This window comes from Lissotriton helveticus, chromosome 1_1 (genome assembly GCF_964261635.1).
Source record: "Lissotriton helveticus chromosome 1_1, aLisHel1.1, whole genome shotgun sequence".
NCBI classification, from domain to species: domain Eukaryota; kingdom Metazoa; phylum Chordata; class Amphibia; order Caudata; family Salamandridae; genus Lissotriton; species Lissotriton helveticus.
Window position 1 is genome coordinate 82,395,491 of NC_136057.1, and position 27,619 is coordinate 82,423,109.

At 46.7% G+C, this 27,619-nt stretch overlaps 1 protein-coding gene across 1 annotated transcript in view; it reads right to left on the reverse strand.

Moving 5' to 3' along the window:
* LOC144758779 (uncharacterized) overlaps nt 1-27,619 on the reverse strand; it is a 210,165-nt gene that overhangs the window by 115,181 nt on the left and 67,365 nt on the right. The window contains 1 exon segment of the mRNA XM_078646449.1: nt 26,367-26,377. Coding sequence (XP_078502575.1) covers nt 26,367-26,377 — 11 coding nt within the window.

A 27,619-nucleotide genomic window follows, 5' to 3' on the forward strand; every position in this document is an offset into this window, starting at 1 on the left:
AAGATAGGGCTGTTGCAAACGTTGCTAACCACTTCCTCTACCACTCCTGCGTCTATCAGTGACTGGATAATCATTACCAATGCCTTCTCGCCCTCTGGCGATATCCGATATTGTGGGAGTTTTGGGAGTGTTGCGTCTGGTCGGACAGTAATGTGCACTGGGTCAATTAACATACGCCCTACGTCCGAATCCGCTTTGGCCCACAGATACGGAGGTAGAGTGTCAAGCAGGGACGCGTCGACGTCGGTGATGGAAAACATGTGTCGGGGGGAACAATGTCTAAGCAGAACGGGGTTGTCGTAAAGAAACACTCGAACTCCATCTTGAGAACACCTAATCGTCGCTCGGAAGTGTTTCAGTAAGTCAAGTCCCATAATGGCGTCAGGGCTATTGGAGGAAAGCAAGAACGTGGTGTCGGTGGTGTTGTTTTCTACGTCAAAGAGAATCGGGGCAGACAAAGGGTTGGTGGAGGGCGTTCCATCGAAACCTGTCGATGTTATGAGTGAGCCAGACAAGGGTGCCCTTGGAATCAGTCGTTTAGATAACGCACTACGTGTTGCGCCAGTGTCTACCAGAAATGGAGACTTGGTACCCAGGACCTTAGCAGTGACATAAGGGCCCTGCTGGTCAACATAGAGCTCGACTGGATCCCTCCCTCGCCCTTGGCTGTCCTATGCAAAGGTGTGAGTGTCGTCATAGTCAGATTGTTGATATTGGTTCTGTCTGGGTCGATCGAACGTATTTGGTCTGCTTGATCTGTCATTAGTCGCGTCATTTGGGGGCCCTCGTTGTGGTCCCTTAGGTCTCGGTCCGTTTGCTACATCCCTGGGGTCTCTGTTCCTGATCATTTCCAGGAGAACTGGGCACTGGGATTTCCAATGGCCAGTCCCTTTGCAGAAGGCGCACTGGTCATCTCTAAGGTCTGTGCGTCCACTGTAGGGAGTCAGAGTGCGGTCCTGGGGAAATGCAGTCTTAGGGACGTTTGTCTGGTAGTTTCCCCGGAATTGGTCTCGTCCTATAGTCACCCCTTGCAGTTTGGCAATCATCACCCTCTCTTTTAAGTCTTTCTTCTTTTTCTCTGTCGCCCTATCGTTTTCATTTTTCTGATGCTCATAATATTGGGCCATTTGGAGAATCGCTGTAGGTTTGGAGGCTGCCCAACTACTCTCGCTGGCCTGTAGTTTCTGGGAGATGTCCAATGATAGGCCCTTAACATAATTCTGGACAAACAGATGGTGTCCGGTTGCAGTGGTCATGTCCTGGCCGCTGTAATCGGAGAACACCGTTTCAAACCGGGAGAAGTATTCCGATACATCCTCCTGGGGTTTTTGGCGACAGGCTGTTACTATCGACCAGTCCACTTTCTTTTCTGGGATTAGGGTTTTTAATTTCTCTACGATTTTATCTGGGAGGTCTAGAATGGATTTCAACGGCTTTTGTCCTGGTCCCCGTTGTTTGTCCAAGTCATCGAGTTGTGACCAGGTGTGTCCGAACAGCTCAAGGTGGTCGACTTTCCGGATTTGCTTCCACACATCAGCTGGCAGACATAACCCGAAGAACAAGTCGATGTCAGCCAGGGTCATGATCGTTGAACCCAGGGCTGTACCTAATTCAGTATAGAAGGCAGTGGGGTTTTTACGTAGGTCGGGTAGAGATTTCCGGAATGTCAGTATCTCTTGCCGGTCCCATGGCTGGTAGACCCAGTTGTATACTACCCTTCCCTTTGCATCTTGGTTGTTTGCATCATCGTGAGTCCCTGTACCTCGAGGGGGAACCCAGTAAGGGGCAGCCTCACGTATCGGCATCATGGTGTTAGATTGCTCGGTTGGTGGTTCGGTCACTACGGGGGCTGCGGATTTAGCTCCTGGCTTTCGTTCAGTGAGGTGGCGGAAAACCTCAAGCGTACGCGTAAGGAGGTCCGACACATCACACTCGCCCTCATCCCCGATATCGACCTTCCGGTACAGAGTCCTTAGGCTCTCGGGACCTTTGTCTCGATATCGGTCCTCGTATGCATTCAAGACATGATAACACAGTCGTACGGTAAAATGTCGTCTGTGACTCCCTGTATACGAGCTGAACATATCTGTGATGTACTCTTCATCATCCTTCCTTTCTACCAGTGTCCTCGCTATTTTGTCGATCCCCGCTCGCTCATCCTTGTCTAGTCTGTTTGTTCTTGCAGGGCCAGCCCCTCGAGTCTCATGGTCATCTAACGTTGTTGTTGATGCGGGTTTTAATACAAGGGGTTCGGCTGGCACAGAGGCTATTGGGGCCGACGCTGTGGCGGTACCTTCGTTTGTACCTGGGGGTGGCGCGTGCTGCGCCAAGGGTTGAGAAGGGGCATATGGAGGGGGCATGTAGATGATAGGAGGACCTAACAGCAGGTCCTCATTGGCTTGTCGTTTCGAGGGTAAGTCAGGGTAGAGCATGGAGGGGGTTCTAACCGGACACTGGCTTGGCGTTTCCCTTTCTAGTTTCTGTTTAGCTTTCTCTCTTTCCTCTATCTCCTTTTTTAGTTTCTGAGCAGCTAGGTGGGCTGCTTTTTGCAGCTCTTTTTCCAACCTACTCTCAGTTTTCTTTTTACGCTGTTCAGTTTCTTTTCGCCACATGCCGAAGCTGTCAAGCATAGTAGGTGTTGTCTTGTTTTTACCCAGGGCGGTTTCTAGCGTTTTTATTTTATCATCATCGAAGGATCCTATCAGGGGCCATTGACTTTCTTGACCCTTTTTTGTATATTTATGCCATAGTTTACTATAGGCTATAGCGGTCAATCCATGCTTCATGAACATGTCCTTATTAGGGGTGCCTTCCAGCGGGGCTGGATGGTCCATCTCTAATAGGCGGTCCGGGCTAAACAGGCTACTCATCAGTGGGGAGAAGACAGACATGACGGCTCGTAACGAGGGACTAAAAAGTCAGCACTGCCTATCTTATCACTAGGTGCAAAGACTAGACAGAATATTTCTATTCTACGTTGTTTGCAGGCAGTGAATACCTCATGGATCACAATAACCAAAGACCAATAAATAACAATGGGGAGAATGAGTAGGTCCGCAAAGATCTGCGTTACCTACCTTTTTCACTATCTGCAAAAAGGGTGGTCTCTTCCCTGTTTGCAGACAGGGAATCTCCAGGAAACAATAGTTTTGCGAACAACAGTTCAGTTTCAAGCAATTATTGGGTGGGGGAGAAAAAAATAAGCACGGCTGCTACCCTACCTATCCTCCACTGCTTGCAAAGAGAGAGCCCGTTGTTTCTCCGTTTGCAGACAGTGAATCCCTCATAGATCAAGATAACAAAAGACCGATAAATAACAATGGGGAGAATGAGTAGGTCCGCAAAGATCTGCGTTACCTACCCTTTTCACTATCTGCAAAAAGGGTGGTCTCTTCCCTGTTTGCAGACAGGGAATCTCCAGGAAACAATAGTTTGTGAACAACAGTTCAGTTTCAGGTGATTATTGAGTGGGGGAGAAAAATAAGCACGGTTGTCTGCCCTACCTATCCTCCACTGCTTGCAAAGAGAGAGCCTGTTGTTTCTCCGTTTGCAGACAGTGAATCTCCAAATAAACAAAAAGAGCAATACTAGTATTTAACAAACAAGCAATCAAGCAATTTTTTCGCAACTTGTCGTGGTAACACGACCTTACCCGGACCGCATGGACAGTTTCCTGACTTCCGAATCCAGCGCCCGATCGTCCTCTCTTCTTCGTTATCCTCGCGGCACTCCTGATGGTTCCCAGTCAGGACCGTAGATCACTCGAGAGAGGTCTGTTCGGAACCAGTGAAGTTCGGATGATCGGCTGTCAGACGAGGGTCTATCGGACAGACGCGTTCCCGATCGTTGCAGTCGTTCACTTTGTCGTCAGGACCTCTCCCACTGGATCCATGGGTCGCTGATGGGCCCCACGCTTGGGACGCCAATTGTGGAAAAATACAACTGGGGGGCACTACCAACCAGAATATAAGATCCTTAAGTATTTGCCCGGCGGTGTCGCCTCTTGAACCCACAAAGAAGTTAAACTATTGAAGAGGCAGGCGCTGGAGACTGGAAGGCAGGAAACAAGGTTTTTATTTTCTCCGGAGGAGAACACAACGAAACGGACAGAAGGTATCGTTCTGAGGTGCTCTAACTGCATCCCTGAGGCCTGGCCTCTTATACACAAGTTTATCTCTTTATTACATGTAACACATTCTCGTTGATACTTTGATGTACGGAAAGACATCCTCAGAATCCCCCCCTTCCCAGCCCGTTCCCACGCAAGGTTACAGTGGAAGTCCCCGCCCCGTTCACAACAGGTGATGATCATCGCGCAGCTGGGTATTCCGCCGATTCACGGAGTGTGCGGGTTTCGATCGGATCTCGTGGGATGGGGGGGGGGCTTTGATCATCTCGGGGGTCCTTTGAGGAGGGAAGCTTTCTATTGTATGGGGAGGGGCAAGGGATTGGTATCGGCAGAGCTAGGTGTCGGCCTGGGAACGGGGAAGACAAACGGGCACACGGGGAAAAGGGGTTTGCATCAAAAGGGCCGGAGATCATGACGGGGAAGCAGGGAGGTGTCGCGCTGGGAACAGGATGAGGGCCTGGGGCAGAGCAGCGCCGAAGAGGGGTTTATGACTCAAGGCAGGTGCAAGCAGGGGGTTGCCAGCGAAGCTAGGAGAGAGAGAGAGAGAGAGAGAGAGAGACGCGCTGGCTCTCGGCGAGAGCAGGTAAGCCATGGTGTCCAAAATGGCGGCTGTTTTACGCGCACAAAAGGTTTAAGGAGAGCAAGAGGGCGCCGATAATGTTGACGGTTTTCAGCCTAACTTTCAACAAACAAGTAAGACCCTGTTTAGAAAAAACCCAAGAGGAATGCAAAGCACGTTATTATACCAAACATAGCTACAAACCTGTGCATTTATGTGTTGATGACATGGTACGAGTGAAAGTGAGTGGGTTCAAATCAAAGAGTCATAATAGGTTTTTGTTGGACTTGGCCCTTCTGCCAGGTTCACCCCTAAAATTTTTGCTTTTAATGGTGACCTGGTGATGGTGATTTTTGGTTTCTGTGCACTTTCACTGTGTCCCAGTGGAAAGAGCGTGCATGTGGTGAGATAGGCCTGCCCTCCCATAGGAAGGCATGGGGAAAGTATGTGTCCCTAGTAGTTCCTGATGCGTGGGGTGTGGTATGTGCGGACTCGTGTGGTTGAATGCTGCGCAATGATGTATGCGGCGTGTATGTGTCTAGTGTGGAAGTGCCACTTCTAGACCTGGGTGTGCGTGTGCAGTGAGTGTGCTGGCCTGTGATTGGCTGGAGCTGGCTGGTGAGCCTGGCTCCAGGAGTCTGGATGGGTCTGCCCCGGTGGTGAGTGTTGAGATTAGCATGTGTGATGTGAGGGAGTGGTGCACCTGGGACCTGAATAGGGCTGGGCTTTCCCCACACAATGCTGGCTCCGCCCCCTGTGGTGCGACTGATGACCCTAGCCTCCCTAGTGAATAGGAAGGGTGGCTGAGCACATCAAGAGTGCTCCAAAACCAGCTGCGACTGGTTTCTCCCTCACCCTGCACCGAAGACAAAGGTTTTATCAGTATAAAAAGGGGCTGTGTTCCCATGAAGGTTGTTCTTTTCCTGGATCCAAGCTGATGGGGGCTGCTGCTGCTGGGCGCCAGGAGGACCGCCAGTGGGGATTGCCTCCCTGCCTAGGAGGACCCTGTGAGCTGGCCCCTGGCAGGCCCAGCCTTGCCCTTCACCTCCTGAAGGACTCTTGTTGCTGGACTTGGGAGCGCTGTATTCACCCCTCAAAGCGCCTGGAAGCGCTTTATTTATCTGCTAGCGCTTGGGAGCACTTCTTGTTCTCAGCCGGTGCTCACCCGGCAGGTGCCCCGCTTAATTTCCGATATTTTAAAGTCCCCTGGCAGGTGCCCACCCCGCCAGGGACCTTCCCGCTATTCCTTTTGGGCCCCCAAGCGAGTGCCCACCTCGCTTTATATTAGAATTGAAGAGGGAGCCTTCCCCTCGTGTTGCCCCGTGTTTCACCGCCGCTGGCCCGGAGATCGATCAGGAGGCGCTGTGCCCGCCTCCTATCAGGGGCCGCGCTGCCATTGGCGGCCCTCAGTACAGGAAGCCAGGCACCAGCCGCCAGGACAAGCAAGAAGAGGCCGGAAGTCCCGCCCTTGGAGCCGCGCTGGGATTGGTCCAGCTGAGGGAAGCTGCCGAGGAGACCGAGCCGGAAGAAGAGACCGGGTGGAGTAGTCCTGTGGCCGGCGGCAGTTCCCAGTGAAAGCGTCCTCGGTGAGTGAGGGTTATCCCTACCTGAGGAGAGGAGACCAGCCGACGCCTTCCCCCGGTCTGGGGAAGCCAGCAGAGTCGGGCTGGTGAGCCCCGCAGTCCCGAGGGAGAGAGCAGCAGCCGATGAGTGTTGCTCCAGTCTTCCAACGTCCGGGGGCAGTTTCCTTTCACTTTGAGCGGCCCCAGTTGGCAGAGGGCCGCTCCAACGATCCTGGGGGCATTTTTTGGCTAATGCGAGTCCCCAGAGTGGGGACTCCAAACCGGGCACATATCTTTAGAGCCCACAGGGCTCCGGGGGCCATTGTCGTTTTGAGTCCCCAGGAGGGGGACTCCAGCAAAGCAGGGGCAATCTTTCTCCGAGTCCCCAAGGGAGGGACTCCTCCGATTTCCCCGCATCTTTGTGCCAGAGCCCCGAGAGGCTCTAGGCGCCCCATTTGGTCTTAGAGCCCATGAGGGCTCAGGGGGCACATTTGTGATTTAGAGCCCACGGGAGGCTCTTGGCTCACTTTGTTTGTGTCGAGTCCACGAGGGACTCCAACGAGGGCCATAATTGTTTTACGAGCCTGCGAGGCTCAAACAGCGCAGATTGTTGACGAGCCCTGAGAGGCTCTTGGGTGCCACATTTGCTCGAGCCCAGAGAGGCTCAGGGGGACATTCTATTTGTTTAGGGCCACGAGGCTCCAGCGTTGGCCCCAGTGTCTCCACAGCTGCCCAGCACTTAGTGGGCAGCTGCTACGTTTAGGTCCCTGACGTTTGGGACAGTCACTGCTGGTGGCCTAATGTGATTTCTGCGCAATTCTGTTCTGTGCTGCACCTCTGAATGTATTTATGCATCATGTGTTTTCCTTCCCTACACCTCTGAATGTTGTGATGCATCATGTGTTATGCTTTTATTCCTATACCCCTAAATGTATGGTGATACTTAGGTGGTTGTTCTTTCTAGTACAGGTGTGCCAGTGAAGCCCAGGTTCCCTGCGTAATATTCTCCTAAGGTGTGATAGAGCAAGATTTCGCATCGCGACTTGCTCGAGTCAAGAACCTCGAAATCTGTTATAATCCTGTAATCCCAATTGTCCGTTTTACTAATTTTATGCATTTTTGAATGTGCGTGTGTATCTTAGTGATGCTTGCCTATGTGTTTTATTAATACAAATAACCCTTGTGAATAAAATGGCAGCTGCTTGAATTTTGTTTCTGCTCATGCGTTAGATACAATCACGTGACGTGACGTAGTTGCAGTTGGAGGGAAAGGGTGCGCATGCGTAATAGCCATAAGATGGCCGCTTAAGGTGATAACGTGGTGAAGCTCGTGCAGTTGCTCTCGTGTTATTGTGTGTTGCTCTAATCTATAACTGCATAGAATATTTTTATAATGATAAACCTGAAGTACGAGATCATGATATGTAATACATTCATTTATTTCTATGTTTTAATTTGTTTTCGCTTACTTTTCATGTATCACGATGACTGGGGGGTCTGAATGTACTGAGAGCCATCTTGAAGGTCCCTTCCGCGCATGCTCGCGCCGCCAAGGAAGAAATAACCTTGGGCAGTGGAACTCAGCCAGCTGGCAGCCACAGTCAAGATACTCATGTGAAAGCAACCTCTGACCCAGCAAGATGGAGTTGACTGTTCTGAAACTGTTACAATGATATTTTTCTATTGTATTCTGTGTATTCTCTCATGGGAACCCCAATCTTGCTAGGCGGTACCCAAAAATGTAAATAGGGCCTTAGAAAAGTCTATTCTGATTGGTGTGTTAACCCATCCTACCTTAGGACCAATCGAAATTGGGGATTCTGACACTTTGCAACATTAGGGGGTGGTACACTGACCCGAAAACAGTATAACTAGCCTAGGTTCACCTAGGGAATTTGTCCGACTTGTCTGAATAGCTGACCTGTCACTGACCCAACGCACTCAATAGGTGACTGAATTTTACAGAGCGCTGTGGAGCACTCTGTCCGAATTTGACCATAGACTCAAAGGTTTTACTAAACCTTAAGTGCTGGCGGAGCACTTTTCTGGGGAGTTCGCTAACCCAATCGGGGTCCTGACCGATAGCTGCAGAGAGGGTGGAGCGCAGGCGTTGCTTCCGAACTGCGGGTGCTGGTCGTGTCCTGGTGGTCCTGTCCTGATCCTAATCTGGGTTTCCTGTCCTGTCCTGGGGTGTCCATTCTGCACCTGCTGTCCAGTTGATGACTGTCCTTCCTTGGGGTATTTCCTGTCCATAACTGACCTGTGGCCAGGGTTGGTTTTCACACCAGTCTAGGTAAATATCTTGCTGAAAACTCTAAACGCACCTTTCTATTTTCCTGTCTTTGCTTCAATAAAGACATACCTTTGCACATGTTAAATTTTCCATGCTTTCCGCAACCATTGCATATCATAAAGTCATTTGCATTTAATTTCATAGCGTGTTCCTATGTTACCCTACCTTTTAGAAATCATTTTCTCCATTGCAGTTTGCAATTTTCTAATGTGGTCTATAATTTTCTCGTATAAAACTGACTGAAGTAATTTCCTAGATTTATAGCATGTTCCACTTTCACTCTTTATTTTAATCTCTCATTTTATTCATGAAGTGCATTTTCCAAATAGTGTAATTTCAAACGTGCATAAGCCTGTCCATTTATAGATGTCCATTCCTTGAAATTCTTTTTCCCTTACTTAGTGTGTTCCCTGTTCACTATTATTCTTATAAATTAAATGTTTGCCCTTACCTTATTCTTATATGGATATATGATTTTTGTTATCTTGATTATCGACTGCCTTTTAACTGTAAGCCTAATGCTTTTAGAAGACGAATTCTAGATAAAATTCTTAAAACTTCCCAGTTGTCCGTGGTCATTTATGAAAATCAAAGTTTATATGTTGGGTTTGTATTTTTCCTGCCTTTCCTTTTACAGCTAGCTCCCTGACCCATCGTGGTCATAGGTACCCGTAACAGTGGATGGTAAGTCGGGTACACTGGAAATAATCGAAATGGACTCATGATTATTGATAGTGGATTGTAAGGTCATCTGATCACTGTATATGGTGAATTGAAGTATATGGGCCCGAAACCTAAGTGGTGAAAATATTGGTTGGATGACCTGCGATCTCTATCAGTAATTTTCTGGTAGCATAGAGGATGGTTAGGGAATAGTTAAAGGTTAGGTAGGACTAGTTAGTCTAGCTAAGTTGGATGCTGCTAACAAGAGTAGGCAATTCGGGTGATTTGATCACTCACTTGAAATGTTTGCTTTGAAAAATTATGAAATGTTTTAAAATCGTTATTCTTGTTATTATACTATTATATGTATTAATCTATTCGTTTGTAAAACGTTTTATGTGTTGTCGGAAATCCCCGGGGAATTGAATAGCGAGTGGTGAATAGAATCCATTTGCTTTGAGGTCACTGGCTTTCAAGGAAAGTTGGTGCAGGTTAGGCAGAACTGGAAGCACTAACTAGGGTTTTTTTCCGAATGTATGTTTGAATAAATGATATCAACGAGGTTCATTGGCAAAATTCCTATTTTGGCATAACCTAGTAAGGGTCACACCGGAAGAGTAGCAGGTTCATCGGAGCTTGGGTGAAAGCAAAGGGGCTCGCTGGTGAAACTTTAGACTTGGATATATCCCGGAAAGGTGGATAAGTCTAGGGAAGTAGCAGGTTCTCTAATGCTTGTGTGAAGGGTAGGCAGAAGAGACCTATCCGTAGTGTGTGAAAGGTAAATGGAAGTAGTTTACTTGCAGTGAAACAAACTCTCTTTTCCTGTCTAGACACTTGAGCACAGTGGCGAATGTGTATTCGTTGTGAAATAACCAAGCACTAGCACTTTAGAAAGAAAGAAAGTTTCTGTTACCTTGTAAAGAGGGAGTCAGGCGCGAAGCTGCTCTGACGTCACTCTGTGCCGCGCTGGGATTGGTAGACGCAGCAGGTGTGTAGCGGAGCTGAAATTGTAAAGGAGGGGTGAGTGCCGAAGCGTGAGAATTGTCTCGCGAAAGGGCCGCGCACCCATTGGTCGAGAATATTTGAATTTGTGCATTTCATTGGACGCACGAAATTAAAAGACGTATTTAGATTGGAAGTGATTTTGTAAACAGAAGTCACTCGTAGGAATCGTATGTGGCACTCGTATAGACCGCATACTCGACCTGATCCACGGTGTATGGGATTTGAGAACGATCAGTGGAAGGGTGTTAAAAACGACATTATGTACGGAAATAAGAGAACATTGTCTCTTGTAAATAAGGTAAAGAATTACTTCAAAAAAGACAAGCCGATTAAAACTAGAGAAGGTGTTGTCATTCCGCCACCCAACACTCCCGCATCTTTCATGATGTTCGATAAAGGGTACAACACATGTGTATGGTTGGAAAATTGGGCGAAGTACACGAAAGATGACGGAGTATTGGCTTTTCCGTTAGAAGGTACCTTTAACAGCAGGATTCTATTCAATCTGAGAACCCGAATGAATGATTTACATCCCAGACCTAGATTAACGCAGTACGAAGCACTAGAGGAATGGGAAATCAAGGCTTTTGAAAGGGATAAGCCCCGAATGGATAAAGGGCTAACTACATTTTATCCAAAGTTGAAGCAGGAAGCCCGAGCCAAAAAGATGAAACAGTGGAGACAGAATATGATTGTAGAAGGACTGTTTCCAATGATGCCAGCATGTGGGCCTCCTGGGGGGGAGAAGAAAACAGAAAAGTGCAAACATTGGGTGCCTATTGGAGAGTCGGATGATGAATTATTAGATGACCTGTTTATGAGAAGTCCGCCTCCTTACAATGAAAGAAATAGACCGTCCAGTGAGGGGGATAATTCCCGAAGACCGCATCTCCAGGATGAGGCCCGATCTGCCAGTGTAGGAGGGGGTTGCCTCATACCTCCCCATACCGAGAGTTTAGGTCCCGTAGAGACAAGAGATATTTATCCAAGAATACCAGCTAGTGGGGATGCGAGGTACTCCCATGAAAGAGACTTTTTCTCTAGACCTCCTTACGAAGGTGAGGCAAGACCATCAGGTTCAGGAATGCCGTTCTTACAAACTCTATATGAGGAGGAACCAAGATCCCTAGGCACAGGAAGTTTGTTCCCAAGACCTAATTATGGTGAAGGACCAAGTGAAACACATCCTACTGCCCTGAGTTATGCTCCCACTCTGACCCCGCAGGTGTTACATGACAAATCCTTAAAGAGATTATTGGAAGAAAAGGAGCGGGAGGTTCTAGCAAAGCAGAGAGCTGAGATAATTCAGAAAATCTCCCAGTTAAATACCAGTCCTGAAGCATTGACAATCCCAGTAACTATCGGACCGGTGGTTCCACTGTATGGGGACCGGCAAGAGAGTCCGAAAACTCCAGTCATTACCCCAGTCATAGCACAACCTAGACCAGAACCCTTAATCGTAGATGAACAGACGAGTGAGTGCGAGTCTGAAGTGTCTCTATTGGATCTGCCCATTAGAAATACAGGGAAAAGGATGCAGAAAAGACATAATCCTTTCAACACGAGGGAAATTCAAATGGAAACGACTTCGGGTACTAAGAGTGTCACGCCGGTGACTCCTGAAGAAATTGAAAGATGGAGTCAAGAGTTCGAAAAACGAACTCCGCAGACCAAACCCTTAGATCTCTACAAATTGAGAGTAGAAATAGAAGAGCTAATGGCAGGAAATGTAGGATTAGACAGATTAAATACCTACTCAGAGGAAGAATTGTTGTTCATTTGCAAAAGTCTTACCCGAAATGCCCGAGTACTTCATGAAAAATTAACAGACACTGCTGCTAGCATGGGAATAGATATTTCTAAATCGAAACCTTTGCAGAAACCGTACAGAGCAGATTTCTCAGACAAGGATTTGGAAAGCCTGAATGTGTCAGGAAAAAAGGCACAGGTCAAGGAACTATTGACAGTATTGCAAAAATGGGGAGATGTAGAGAGATGGAAAGCCAGATGGGCTAGGAAAAAGGATGAGGCTAGATCCAAACAAGCAACCCCAGAATTCGTTTTAAAAGAAGCAGACAAGCCAGAACAGTTATGCCCTATGCGCAAAGGTCGCAGGTGGAAAATATGTGCACGTTCCGTGGTCCAGACAGGATATTGTGTCCTTTACTAATGACTTCCCGAAATTAAGAGAGAAGCCTGTGGATTGGTACCGGCAGGTAGAAAGATTTGTAAAGGTGCAAAAATGTCTGTGAAGGACCTGGATGGGTTCTTCGACATTGTGGTCCCTGTGGATTCATGGACCGAATGTAAGATTGCCATAGGGTGGCCTAGTGAGGAATACCCGAGGGACCTTAACACAGGAGCACCCTCTGATGAAGTGATGAAAAAATATGACCAGGTAATATTACACCTGAAGGGAAAAGTGCCTGCAAAGGAAACTGATTGGACCAAAATAGATAGAACCACGCAGGAAAGGGACGAGACTGTGCACTCCTTTTATGAAAGGCTGTTGCAGGTATTCAAAACATACAGTGGTATAGATAACATCGAGATGAAGGACATGACCCACTTCATTTACAGGTTTGTAAACGGTTTAAGACCCGAAATTTGCCAGTGGATAAAAGATAACAAAATTTGTTGCCAATCCAAGAAAATGGATGAAGTCCTACGGTATGCAAAGTACTGTGAGGACGAAATGGCATAAAAGAAAAAGGCTTTGAAGGAGAAGGTGATGTGGGCACAAGTAAAGCTCGCAGAACAGCAGGAGAAGCAATTGAATAAGTTAAATAAAACTACTCAGAACCAAGGCCCTGGGGGTGGGGGAAAGCCCCGAGCAAAAATGAGCAGAGAGGAAGCCAAAAAGAAATTTCCCTGCCACCAGTGCGGAGAAATTGGACATTGGAGAGACGAGTGTCCCTATTTACAGCATGATAATACCCAAACCCCTGATTTAATTCCACAGACGCAGAATGAAAAACCAAGAAAGACCCAGCAGCAGGGAAAAATGATTCAAGTGCCCCGAGCACCAAAACCTAGTTTTAAGGGGAAATCACCGCAGGGTGACGACGTAGAAATCTGGGGAGGTAATGAGAACAGAAATGCAGCAACTTCGCAGTATTTGTTAAATGACACTTTTTTCTGTGACGACCAGTACTGACGGGGCCTGAGAGGGGAGGACGAGGAGTGTGTACTTGGCGCCTCCTTGCCGGTAGACCAGTCAGGGCCCTACATTGAAGGAAAGGTTGATGGAAATGATGTCACCTTTATGTTGGACACTGGTGCTACCCGTTCTACTGTGAGAACAGCAGACGTTCCAAACCTACCCCTCTCGGGAGAAGCAATCCAAGTAGTGGGTGTATCTAATCAATTGATTAGTACCCTCGTTACAGAGCCCATGGAGATCTCAATAGGGAACTTTAAAGAAATGCACAGATTTGTCGTTTGTGATACCAGTCCAGTGAACTTATTGGGACGTGATTTGCTGTGCAAAATGAACTGCACTATCTTTTGCACACCAAAGGGCGTCAAAATTCAGACCCCAGATGAAGACGGTATTTACAAATTAATGTTAGTCAGACCTGACTCAGAAATCAAGCGAATGACTATACAGGACTTACCTGAAGAACTCCAAAAGACAGTGAAACCAGAAGTATGGGACTTTACTGGAAAAGATGTAGGATTGATGAAAAACGTAGACCCCATACAAATAGCCATGAAAGAAAATGCAGTCTACCCCAATACTAAGCCTTACAGAATGAGTGCCGAAGTGAGAGCAGGTGTTGCCATTGAAATACAGAAATTGCTAGAAGCAGACATCATACAAGAAGTGATGAGTAGCCCGTGTAACTCACCTATTATGGGCATCAAAAAGCCTAGTGGCAAGTACAGAGTAGTACAGGACCTGAGAAAGGTAAATAAAATTGTGGTTCCTTGCTGTCCTATTGTCCCGAACCCAGCAGTGATTCTGTATCAGATTCCCTGGGATGCTGAATGGTTTACTGTGATAGACCTATGTCACGCATTCTTTTCAATCCCATTGCATCCAGACAGCAAATTTCTTTTCTCATTTGCTTTCAACAGTCACGTGTATGTCTGGAATAGGGTCCCCCAAGGGTACCCAGAAAGCCCCTCTATCTTTAATCAAATCTTGAAAAAATGTCTTGAATCTTTAGTCTTACCTGGAAAGTCTGTTTTGGTGCAGTACATTGACGACCTCTTGGTGGCGTCCAAAAGTCATAGGGATTGTGTGATTGACACCATTGCCCTACTGAATCACCTAAGTGAAAAGGGACATAAAGTGGCCCCTGAAAAATTGCAATTCTGTTCAAATTCAGTAAAATATCTGGGGCACCAGATAGAAAAGGGCATCAGAAAAGTAACCTCAGAGAGAGTCAGAATAATTCAAAATATGCAGTTACCCCGTACTCAGAAAGAAATCAGAATGTTCCTTGGAGTTGTAGGTTACTGCAGGCAATGGATTGTGGGATTCGCAGTCCTAGCAAAGCCTTTGATAAAAATGACAAGGAAAGGAGCAGAGGACCCAGTGGAATGGGATGATGAGAGCTTAACAGCATTTACTCAGTTGCGAGATTGTCTATGTACAGCACCTGCCTTAGGCATGCCTGTTTATTCTAAGGAGTTTGCCCTATTCTGTGACACACGAGACAATTGTGCATTGTCGGTCCTAACTCAGGAACATGGTTTGACTAGACGCCCGTGGCATATTTCTCTGCCACTTTGGATCCAGTGGCTGCTGGATTACCTGGATGTCTGAAAGCAGTAGCTGCAACTTGCACGAGTTTAGAACAGAGTGAATCCATTGTTATGGGACATCCTGTAACTGTGTATGTTCCACATGCAGTTGTGATCTTATTGACCCGAACGAAGACTCAGTATCTCACCCCTAGTCGGCTGACTAAATACGAGAGGATTCTCGTGGGTGCTGCAAATGTAGCCATTACTCGGTGTAAAATCTTGAACCCAGCCACTCTACTCCCTGACTCAATGATTATGGAAGATGGGGGAGAAAACAAGCATGACTGCATTAACCTGACAGAGTTCAGTACCAAACCTCGCCCAGACATTAAAGAAACACCCTTGCCTGTACATGATAAGGAATGGTTTGTGGATGGCTCATGTATGAGACATGAACTTGTAGGCCAAAGTACTGCCTACGCTGTGGTTACTTTAAGAAAAGTTGAGGAGGCATCATGTTTATTTGGAATAAAGTCTGCACAAGTAGCCGAATTGATTGCCTTAATAAGAGCTTGCAAATTGGGAAAAGAGAAAATAATAACAGTGTACACTGACAGTCAGTACTGTTATGGGGTTGTGCATGACTTTGGCCAGTTATGGCTACAAAGAGAATTCCTGACTTCATCAGGTACCCCCATTCGAAATGGAAAGGTTATCCAAGACCTTCTAGAGGCAATCCAATTACCAAAAGAATTGGCAGTGGTCAAATGTGCTGCTCATAAAAAGGGCCGTGACCCTGTGTCATTGGGGAATGATTATGCTGATCGAGTAGCGAAGGAATGCGCTATGGAGCGCATGTCAATAAACATCAAACTGGGTGGGGTTGGAAACAGCTGCCAACTTATGGTGTTTGAAGAAGTGCCTACCTGGGATGAAGTGAGAGAATGGCAGCATGCTGTGCCCTGGGAAGAGAAAGTGAAGTGGAAGGAACTTGGTTGTCGACCAAGACGTGAGGATGGTGTCATTGTGGGCCCAAATGGTATGCCTGTGTTACCTAGACACCTACTCGCCCCTATGGCCAGGCTGATACATCAAGGATCACACATTGGTAGGGATGCCATGGTTCTGGTATTTCAACAGACCTGGTACAACAAAAAGTTCAGGAAAGTAGCAGAATCCCTTTGCCAGAGGTGCTTAACATGCCAACAGTTCAACGCTGGTAAAAGAACAGTAGTTGAACTGGGAAGAATTGGGAAATCAGGGGGTCCCTTTGTGAGAATACAGATTGACTTCATCACCATGCCTCGTTGCGAGGGAAAGAGATATGTCCTTGTCATTGTCTGCCTATTTTCAAAATGGGTGGAAGCTTACCCTGCCAAACAGTGTGATGCCTTAACAGTGGCCAAATTGTTACTGCGAGAATTGATACCTAGGTTCGGGGTTCCAGTCGCTATTGAATCAGATAGAGGCGGACATTTTCAGAATGAGATATTGGCTCAGCTCTGTAAAGCATTTGGAATCACACAGCTGCACTGTGCACATCGTCCAGAGGCTTCTGGAGTGGTAGAGCAAATAAATGGCACTATCAAGTCAAGATTAGCAAAGATGTGTGACTCGACTGGCATGAACTGGATAACTGCCTTGCCTCTTGTTCTGATGGGGCTCAGAAGCATTCCAGACCGGAGAACAAGCCTGAGCCCCCATGAAATCCTAATGGGAAGAGTGATGAGACAAGCATGGGTACCAGGATACAAACTGTTAAGCATTTCTGATGATTTGGTACTTGAGTACTGCAAGCAACTGGGTGACCAAGTGCGTTCTATCTCTCGCCAGATTGGGGAAGACGCCGTCGCCAACCCGACAACTCCAGTTCACAAATTGGTTCCTGGTGACTGGGTTAGAATCAAGAAGCATACTCGTTCAAGCTGCCTTGCACCGAGGTGGGGAGAAAAACGCCAAATAATACTGGTGACCACTACGGCAGTGAAGTGTGCAGGCGTACCCAAGTGGATCCATGCCAGCCATACCCAGAAGGTGACACCAGACGAGGAGCCTGGAGCTGAAGGTCATCCGGCTGAGGGGTCTGCAGACGTTGGTCCTGAAGTAGCTGATGACAGATGGCCGAGCACCAGTCCAGCTGAGGGTCCCACAGACGTTGGTCCGGAAGTAGCTGATGATGAGCAGCCGAGCACCAGCCCAGAGGATTGGATACCAATAATCGATCTCTCTGGAGACCCACTCAGAACAAGAGAGCGAATAAGCAAAGACAGAGAGTGGAATAGAGAGGTCGAGCTAGGCACAGGCGAAGACCCTCAGATCATTGAGATTCACATCAAATCTGAGGACGAAGAGGAAGGTCAGACAGGGACAGAACAAGTGATTGACACACCTCCACTAACTCCTGAAATCGGAAAGGGACAGACTAGTGCTAGTGTAAAAGTTCGAGCGGAAGAAAATCAAGGGTTCGAAGTGCTTGAACAGGATCAGATAGAACTGGAAGAACATGTTCAGGACACAGAGACAGAGACATTTGAAAGCCAAACGCAAAATTTACCTGAACCAGGCCAGTTTAGTAACCAGGCAGAAGAAATAGACGAAAGACCTGGGACTAGTCAGACAGATAGGGAAGAGGCAGAAACAGAAGTGCCACAAACAAGTGAAAACAAAAGGACATTAGAAGAAAGCCAAATCACAGTGCCAGCTAAAAGACTCAGAAAAAGAAGCATATTGAGCCAAGATATATTAAGAGACTGAAACTGAGAATAAAAACTGTGGAGGAAAAACGTGCAGACAAAAGGAGAAGCCCCCGGATTGCAGAGCAGCCTGGAGATAGCTCCAAAAGAAGGAGTGATCAAATAAAAAGACTGAATGAAAAATATCAAGATCCTGAATGGACATACTTGATTTTGGAGAATTTTGAGGATCTTGATATTACAGACGAAAGCGACGGAGAACCGATTGCTGATTACTCTGCAGAAGAAGAAGACGAGCTCACCTGAAGTTGCACAGAGTAAGCTACCTGTGTAAACTTACAAAGAGGGGTTGAAGGACAAACTTCTTCTGAGCCAAAATGTCTGATTCAAGAGTGAATGGAAGGCCTAGTCGCAGTTGTTGCAAAACATGCTACAAGGTGTGTATATGTAGCATAGCTATAGTCATAATAGTTTGGATAGGACTAACAGTTTTCATACCTTTTGTGGTAAGCAAAAATACTAATATTGACCCTACACAGACTACAGACACTGAAGAACTGACAACACGAAGTGTAGAAAGACGTGAGAAAGCACTCAGACAAACAAAACGAGACTTAGAAGCATCAGATGAGGAAGGACTACATTATCACGGAGTTAAGAACCAGACTCATTTAAATGTTTTCGCAAACCTGTTAGTACACTATGTAGAAACTATGGAGATAGAAGATTGCTATGTCTGCATGAAGCTACCAACTTCTGTGGCGGAAGGCGTGACATATCATCACCTGCCCTTAACATATGGAATTTCCTGTAGCATTTTAGCTAGTTTGTTTTATAAAAGAGGACCGTTACAGTACTATTACTCTAACAATGACGTGATCTTTTCTGAACTTCCTATACGTGGAAATCTGAATCCTGTACATACCAAAAGTGACGTTACACGTTATATGGGAGAATACTTTCTGACTATAGGTACCATAGACTTAAATGAAGCACACAGAGATAACTTGACCTGTTCATTACATGAACAAGAAAAAATATTTTTAAACATGGCAGAGAAAAGAAGGGAGACTTTCCAAAGAAAGGCAAATGACAAAAGGCGGAAAACCCCTAAATGGGCTGAGAACATGGAAAGCACCTCAACTGGCGGGGCGGGGCCTGCTCTGTTGCTGGATTTCGAAAAGAAAGGGAAACTCTGTCTTCACCGCGAGAAGACAAGTTATTATAATAACATTTTCATTGGTTCCAGTCAATGTGAGCACAATTACAAGGTAATTGGAGGTTGGGGTTTCAAAAATGGGTCAGAACCTGTGTTTCCAGGAATTTATTATATATGTGGAAACCAGGCTTATTTCAAATTACCGGATCACTGGTATGGAAGCTGCTACTTTGGCATTGTTTTCCCGAAAATATACCATGTGAATGAAATTGCTGGAAGCAATGAAAACACTAATGGCTTAGTGCGTAGTAAAAGAGAAAGCGTAGGTGAAATAATGGGTAGTATTTTTAGTGCACTGATACCTGGAGTGGGAGTGGTTCTGAACACTCACAGAATTTGCAAATTGTCCACAATAGTGGATGTACTGTCTACTGACACGGCTCATGGATTTCTGCTGGTCAATACCGAAATGGTTGCGATCAGATCAATGGTTTTGCAGAACAGACTTGCTCTTGACACCTTATTAGCAAAAGAGGGCGGAGTCTGCCGGATGTTGAAGGCGCAACATTGTTGCACTTACATTCCGGACAAAAGTGTGCAGCTCAAGAGATATGTGAAAAATATTACTCATTTGGAAAAGGAACTCAAACCACTCGAGGTTGACAGTGCCTGGAAGAGACTAGTAGATGGTCTCTCCAATGTAGGTCATTGGTTTGCTAACTTAGGTAGAAGCTTGTTGTTCAAGATACTGATGCCAATTGGAATTATAGGTCTTATCCTATTCCTCATATTCGTCTGTTGCAAGTGCCGAAAACACACAAAGAAGTACCAGGTGAATGCGAGAGGAGTGAAACGGAATGCGGATGAGCTTGAATTGGAAGAAATGAATAATCAGATTTACAAAAGGGTGAAAAATTCTCACCCTACCAAAAATGAGAAAGAGAAACTGAATCGCCTGTTGGAAGAAATAGAGTTGTACAAAGTGTGAAAGGAAGTTGGCATCTGGTTCCATTATTTGTGATGATAGTAAATATCATCAAAGAGGGGATTGATAGAGCAAGATTTCGCATCGCGACTTGCTCGATTCATGAACCTCGAGTCTGTTGTAACCTCATAACAATTGTACGTTTTACTAATCTCTTTTATTTTTGGGTATGCGTGTGTAGTAGCGAAGCTTGCCTATGCGTTTTACTAATACAAATAATCATTGTGAATAAAATGGCTGCTGCTTGCATTACTGTTTCTGCGCATGCGTTAGACATAATCACGTGACCTGACGCAGTCACAATTCGGAGGGAAAAAGGTGCGCATGCGTAATAGCCACATGATGGCTGCTCACTGTAATAACGAGGTGAAGCTCGTGCTGTTGCTCATTGTGTCGTTATGTGTTGCAACTTACCCTAACAGCATAGTATAATTTTATAATGATAAACCTGAAGTACGAAATCATGACATGTAATACATTCTTTTATTTCTATGCGCTAATTTGTTTTCGCTTACTTTTCATGTATCACGGGAAATGAGGGTCTGAAATCTATCGAGAGCCATCTTGAAGGTTCCTTCTGCGCATGTGCGTGCAGCCAGAGGCAAATAACCTTGGGCAGTGGAACTCAGCCAGCTGGCAGCCACAGTCAAGATGCTCCTGGGAGAGCCACCTCTGACCCAGGAGAATGGAGAAAGTTGTTCCCTTATTGAAACAAATGTATATATCTATTGTTTTCTGTGATACTTTTCCGTGAGAACCCCAATCTTGCTAGGCGGTACCCAAGAATGCAGATTAGGCCTTAGAATAGTCTGTTCTGATTGGTGTGTTAACCCACCCTACCTTAGGACCAATCGAAAGTGGGGATTCTGACACTTTGCAACATTGGGGGGTGGTACACTGACCCCAGAACAGTATATCTAGCCTAGGTTCACCTAGGGAATTTGTCCGACTTGTCTGAATAGCTGACCTGTCACTGACCCAACGCACTCAATAGGTGACTGAAGATACAGAGCGCTGCGGAGCACTCTGTCCGAATTTTGACCATAGACTCTAAGGTTTTACTAAACCTTAAGTGCTGGCGGAGCACTTTGCTGGGAGTTCGCTAACCCAATCGGGGTTCTGACCGATAGCTGCAGAGAGGGTGGAGCGCAGGCGTTGTTTCCGAACTGCGGGTGCTGGTCGTGTCCTGGTGGTCCTGTCCTGATCCTAATCTGGGTTTCCTGTCCTGTCCTGGGGTGTCCATTCTGCACCTGCTGTCCCACTGCGGGTTATCCTTCCTTGAGGGTTTTCCTGTCCTTAACTGACCCGTGGCCAGGGTTGGTTTTCACACCAGTCTAGGTAAATATACTGCTGCGAACACTATACTGCACCTCTTTCTATTTTTCTGTCTTTGCTTCAATAAAGACATACTCTTTGCATATGTAAAATTTTCCATGCTTTTTCCGAAATTATTGCATCTCATTAAAGTCATTTGCATTTTATTTCAATAGCGTGTTCCTATGTTACCCTTCCTTTTAGAAATCATTTTCTCCATTGCAGTTTACAATTTCTTGATGTGGTCTATAATTTTCTCTCCCAAAACTGACTAAAGTAATGTTCTAGAATTTATAGCGTGTTCCGCTTCTCACCTTTAGTATAGTTGTGTAAGATTCCTGAGTTTCCAAAATCATATTCATGAAACACATTTCCATAGTATAAATGTATACTTACTTTAGCTTGCCCCTTTAAAAATGTCTATTGCTTGAGTGACCTTTTACTCTACTTAAGTGGGTTCCCTGTCGCACTAGTATTATAGAAAACTAAATGTTTGCCCTAACTCTATTTCTATATGGTTATATGATTTTTGTTATCTTGATTATTGACTGCCTAATAACTGTAAGTCTGATGCTTTATGAAGAAGAATTTTAGATAAATCTTTTAAAACTTCCAGTTGTCCGTGGTCATTTTATGAAATATATCAGAGTTTATATGTTGGGTTTGTATTTTGCCTGCCTTTCCTTTTACAGCTAGCTCCCTGACCCATCGTGGTCATAGGTACCCGTAACGGTGGATGGTGAGTCGGGTACACTGGAAGTAATCGAGAGAGACTCATGATTATTGGTAGTAGATTGTAGGGTCATCTGATCAATGTATATATGGTGTATTGGAGTATATGGGCCCGAAGCCAGAGTGGCGAAATTATTGGTCGGGTGACCTGCGATCTCTATCAAGACCACTTACCACCGGCTGTCAGGGTGGTCATACAGTTGTGGAGGGCCAAGACCAGACAAATTGGGTGGAAGGGAAAGTCACTAAACAAACTCCCCTGTGGCACAGCACATACTTCCAAACAGCAACCACACTATGCAGGTTTCGGGGTTTGGACCTGGTGGGGATCTCGACCCTTGAGGATATTTTATGGGGCACTACCCTAAAATCATTCCAACAACTGCAGACAGACTTTGGCCTCCAAAAATCACAATTTTATCAATTTCTACAGCTCTGCCACGTACTCTCCCCTCAGATCCATAATATAGAGGCTCTTCCCGAGTTCCAGCCCTTGGAGGGCCGTCTCCTTATGGGGGACCTCGGTGTGCATAAAATCAGACAAATATATCAAACATTGACAACACACACTTCTACCACCCTCGACAAAACCTGACTGGCCTGGCAAGCAGACATTCCTAAATTAACAGGCGATGACTAGGCTGAAGCGATTGCCAGCCCGAGGGGCGCAGCGGTCTCCACACGCTACCGGCTCATCCAGTTCAAATACTTACATATAGTATGTTACACGAGGGTACGACTGTGGCGCATGGAGTTTATTCAGTCCCCAGTGTGTTTGAGGTGCGGCTGGGAAGATGGACCCTTCCTACATACGGTTTGCAGCTGCATGGCCTTACAGCCATTCTGGAACAGGGTGCGGTCATGTCTAAATGAGGTGCCGGGGTGGGTGCTCCCACTGGACCCCCGACTGTTTCTATTACACTTCACAGACGACATCGGGGGGAACCGCTATAAACAACATCTGTTATTTCTTGCCCTTACTATTCCCAAAATGGATATTGCACAGGGGTGGAAGGCATCATCTCCCCCGACTATAGGCAAATGGAAGAACGAATTGGATAAATGTATGGGGGCTGAGATTGCAGTCTTTGAGGCCCGGGTTGCTCCAGAAAACATCGCAAGATCTGGACACGGTGGGCGTCATATCATGGAATCAACCTGACCCCTGCCCGAGGAGGATCCATGAGTGGCACCCTCTGATCCCTGACGTGTATCACCCTATGGTATATCATTTGGTCATATTACTACTCTGCCATGATGCATATTTCGTATCTGATGAATCATGTACTGTATTACGGAGATTGACAACTGTCTGCATATTGGTTGTATTATTGTTTTACCCTCATGTTCGGCAGGAATTGTTCATTATCATCACAAGGGTTACCGATTCGATTATTATCCTTATGCTCACACAGGTCATAGGAGGGCCTACGCCCATTATATTGCAAAATACCCAAATAAAATGTGTTTAAAATAAACTAATGCTGACCCCCCCTGGATGTGAAAATCCTTTGCACAATTTCTCTTCTCTCCACCCCTGCTAAAATCCTGGAGAAATTCATCAATAAAGAACTGAAGAAATATGTTGAATCCCAGGAGATCTTGGATCTGTCTTAGAACGGGTTCCACGCTGGTCACAGCACTGAGTCTGCCCTCATTGTGGCTACTGGCTGTATCCACGCCAAGGTTTATCAGGGAGGGGCGGTGGTTTTGATAATGCTCGACCTATCGGCGGCATTCAACACCGTTTCCCTGGTGCGTATAGTTCAGTGCATGTGTCAAGCGGGAAAAACGCTGGGAATGTCTTGCAGCTTCTCCATTCTTTTATGTCAAATAAGGCCATTACGTCAGCTGTAGAGGCTTTAGAGCCGAGGCCTTTAGTCTTGCTTGTGGGGTGCCCCAAGGCTAGTCTTTGAGCCCCACCCTTTTTATTCTTTATGTGACTCTTTTGGCCGACCTGAAGCGGTCCTTTGGCTTCCAGGAGCTATCCTATGTGGATGATACGCACATTATTGTCTCCATCTCGAATGACCTGCAATCCGTTTTGGAGAGTTTCAATCAGTGGATGTCCAGCATTATCTGCTGGATGAAGGACAATTCACTGAGGATCATCGCAGACAGGACTAAAGTGCTGGTATTTGGCTCGCAGATTTCCATCTGGTCAAACTCTTGGTGGCCGGCAGTTTGTGGTCCCTTCCAGTCCCGGGTTAGGGCAGCAAAAAATGTGGGGGTCATCTTAGACGATGGTCTCAGCTTTGACGCACAGGTGAGCAGCACAGTTAGCACTTGCTCTTATATTCTGAGGATTCTTAGAAAGTTTTTGCCTTTTATTCTGTCCGAACTCCACCAGTTAATCATCATCACTCCAGTCACCTCTCGGCTGGACTATTGCAACGCTCTGTACCGGAACATCACTACGGTCTCCCTTAACAAGGTCCAGGTGGCACAGAACGCAGCGGCGTGGCCGAGTTATAAAATTCCCAAGTGCCAGTCAGCCAGGAATGGGATTTGTTCCCTGCATTGGCTCCCCATCAGGAAGCAGCGTATCTGCCTTAAGGCTCTGAGCATGGTATTCCAGGCCATGCAGAGTAACGGTATGCCACATCTACAGAAACTCTTTTTCAATGGGACACCCCAGGGAGGCTCCTGAGATCCCCGTCACAGAAAAAACTTGTGACTCTCAGATTTTCAGGACCAGATGGGGTGGTCGCTTCTTTTCGGTAGCGGCCGCCAAGCTATTGAATTCCCTACCCACCATTACCTCCAGCGTGGACTCTTATCCGGTTTTTAAAAAACATCTGAAAAGCTGGCTTATCTCATCTAAGGTTGCTACAGGTGTACTTCTTTCATTTCTCCTTGTTTGTCTGCTCTAGCGTCTTGACACCTTTGGGTAGAAGTACGCTCTTTAAATAATATCCAATCCTATCAAGCAGCACCACCTGTTGATTTAGCTATGAGGTCAATATGGAATATTAAAACATTTTCCCTGATCGTTTATCGCAGTATTCAAGGAGAAGGGTCTGCTCTGGGAGTGAGCTAGCGCGTGGCTGTAGTTCCTGTTTAGGATTGTGAATAGGAGCATCCTAGAATGAATCAATCAGAAATCTGCTCCTTTGTGGCAGGAATGTTTTAGGTTCTCAAGCCGTAAAACTACAACTCAAAGCAAAAAACGAATAGGAGGCTTCTGGTAAAGAAAAGGCTGCCCTGGAAACTAAGAAGCAGCAGGCTAAACACAAAAGAAAGACTGACTCTTTTCCACTGCAGGAGTCCATTAAGGGTGGATCATGATCAGTGTTCTGCAAGAGGACAAGTATATCAGACAGAAAAGTGAAAGTGAACTGGACTCTTGATACAGTCTAGGGGCACCCCCTGCCCCCCCAGAGGTGTTGGGCCCGGATGTCTAACTCCCTAGAGGAAGGACTCAGTTTAATGCACCAAAAAATGAGTCAAAATCCAACTGGTTTTTGACTCAAACACTGCTAGCGGAGCAGCACTGCGTAGGGAGTGATTTTTGGTAACTACTAGTCCCATTAGATGAGATGAGAAACACGGTACAACTCCCAAAACTTAATGTATATTTTAAAATCTTATTCCAGGAGGAGGAGCTTAGCGCGCAACCAAGATGGTCGCGTGAGCTAAGGGCTCCCGAGACCCTCGCGACCTCCCACATTTGAAGATTGCGGCCTACGTCTCCGTGGTGCCCGGCTGTGGATTTGCTATGGTGCCCGGGCCGTAGTTGAACAACATCGGCTTTAAGGGGCTGGGATGTCCGATCCGATTGCTTTCACTTTCAGTTTTGTTTTTGGGCGAAGCTGCGACTGGTACTGAGCTCACGCCTGAGCCTGAAGACGGCCGCAGAGACACCTGCAAGTGTGATTTCCCATCGACTAGCCGAGTCCGGAGAACGTCTGGCCTGTGCCCCCTGGCTGGGGCTGCCTCCGCCCGAGGGACTCAGGGGCTGCCATCTTCCTGATTCATCTCTCCTGATTCATCTCACTTATCTCCTGCAATGACGGGGAAACCGGAGAGCGAAAAACAGAAACTTAAGACCACTCGGCAGGGTGGCTATACTCAGACTAACATCATGGATCGCTATGCCCAAGTTAAGGGATCTCCCGGTGGATCTGGTAGGTCGCAGGAGGACACTAGAGACCCTACTCCGGCCAATGAACTGACCCTGCAAGATGTCATGGCCGCCATTGACGGGATTAAATCCTCATTAGGGCAACAAATGGGGACTCTCGGCCATAAGCTTGATACTGTGGTGATCGATGTCAACTTGATCTGCACGGACCTGGCGAAAACTAACTAACGAGAAGGTAAAATCACTGGATATAAAGCCTTCTATATCTCTGTCTGACGGGTGATGTAGCTGACCTACAGACGGAGGTCCGTCACCTAAAGACCGCTAGTGATCTTCTCACACGCCGTCTGGAGGATTATGAAGCAAGGGCCAGGCGAAACAACGTTCGTATTATTGGTGTCCCGGAAAAGGCGGAGGATCCTGCAGCTGACCTCTTTGTTGAGAACCTTATTGTTGGTCACCTCGCACCTAAAGGATTGAGTAAGTTCTTTACAGTGGAACGGGCTCACAGAGTTCCGGGTGGCAAACCGAAATTGGGTGCCCCGCCGCGGCCTATTATTGCGAGAATTTTCAACTTTCGTGATAGAGACGCAATCCTACAGGCCTCACGGTTGAGTGGACCTCCGAAGTTTGAAAACACGAATATTAGTTTCTACCCGGACTTTACCCACTCAGTCCAGAAACAACAACTTGGTTTTCTGGGGGTGAAACAACGAATGCGTGATATGGGACTCAAATATGCCATGCTGTTCCCGGCCAAGCTGAGGATCGAACATGCTGAACAAACTTAGGGTGTTGAGCTCGTGTTGGGGCTGGAATTTCTTTCTTCTTCGTGATGGGGGTAAGGGGCTGAAACTGCTGAGTTGGAATGTGAATGGGCTGGGAGATAGGATAAAACGTGGGGTGGTGCTGCAATTGTTGAAACGTCTCTCCCCTGATGTGGTCCTTCTTCAAGAGACGCACTTGATTGGTAATATTTGTCATGCTATGAATAGGAGGGGTTATCGTCTGGTGGCACATGCTGGGTTTTCCTCCGGTTCTAGAGGGGTTGGAATCCTCATTAGGACTTCCCTCCCACTGGACATTGATTCCGTTGTTCTTGATGATAGAGGGCGCTATGTCGCTCTTATGGGAAGATGGGAGGGCCGCACCCTTTCTCTGGTTTTGGTTTATGTCCCCCTGGCCTGCATTCAACTACTTTCGCGGACCTAGGGCGAATCGTCCTGGCTCTCCCTGAGGGATCACTAATTCTGGGTGGTGACTTTAACGCAGTGGTTTCCGGGATGGTCGTTCGATACCCGCCCAGAGATCTAAAGGAATCACAGAACTGGCTCCATGGATTCCTTGACACCTTGAGTCTAGTAGATTGTTGGAGGTTGTTGCATCCTACTCAACGGCAGTATACGTTTCATTCGGGCGCCCATGGTAGCCTCTCCAGGATCGACTATGTTTTGGTACCGGCGGCTCAGGCTCCTTCTGTCTCTGAGGTCAAGCATTTAGCTCGGGGAATTTCAGATCATTCTCTTATATGGCTGAGGATGGATTTAGACTCCAGGCCCGAGGGACGGATTGCCCTGATTAATCCTTGGTATTTCCGGAACCCTATAACTCGTGCTCCCTTGGTTAAGTCTCTTGAACTGTATTTTTTGGAAAACTAGGGCTCTGTTTCATCGGCGGTATCGCTTTGGGAGGCCTTTAAGACCGTCCTCAGGGGTCAGGCCCTGTCGTTGATAGCGGGTGCTAAGA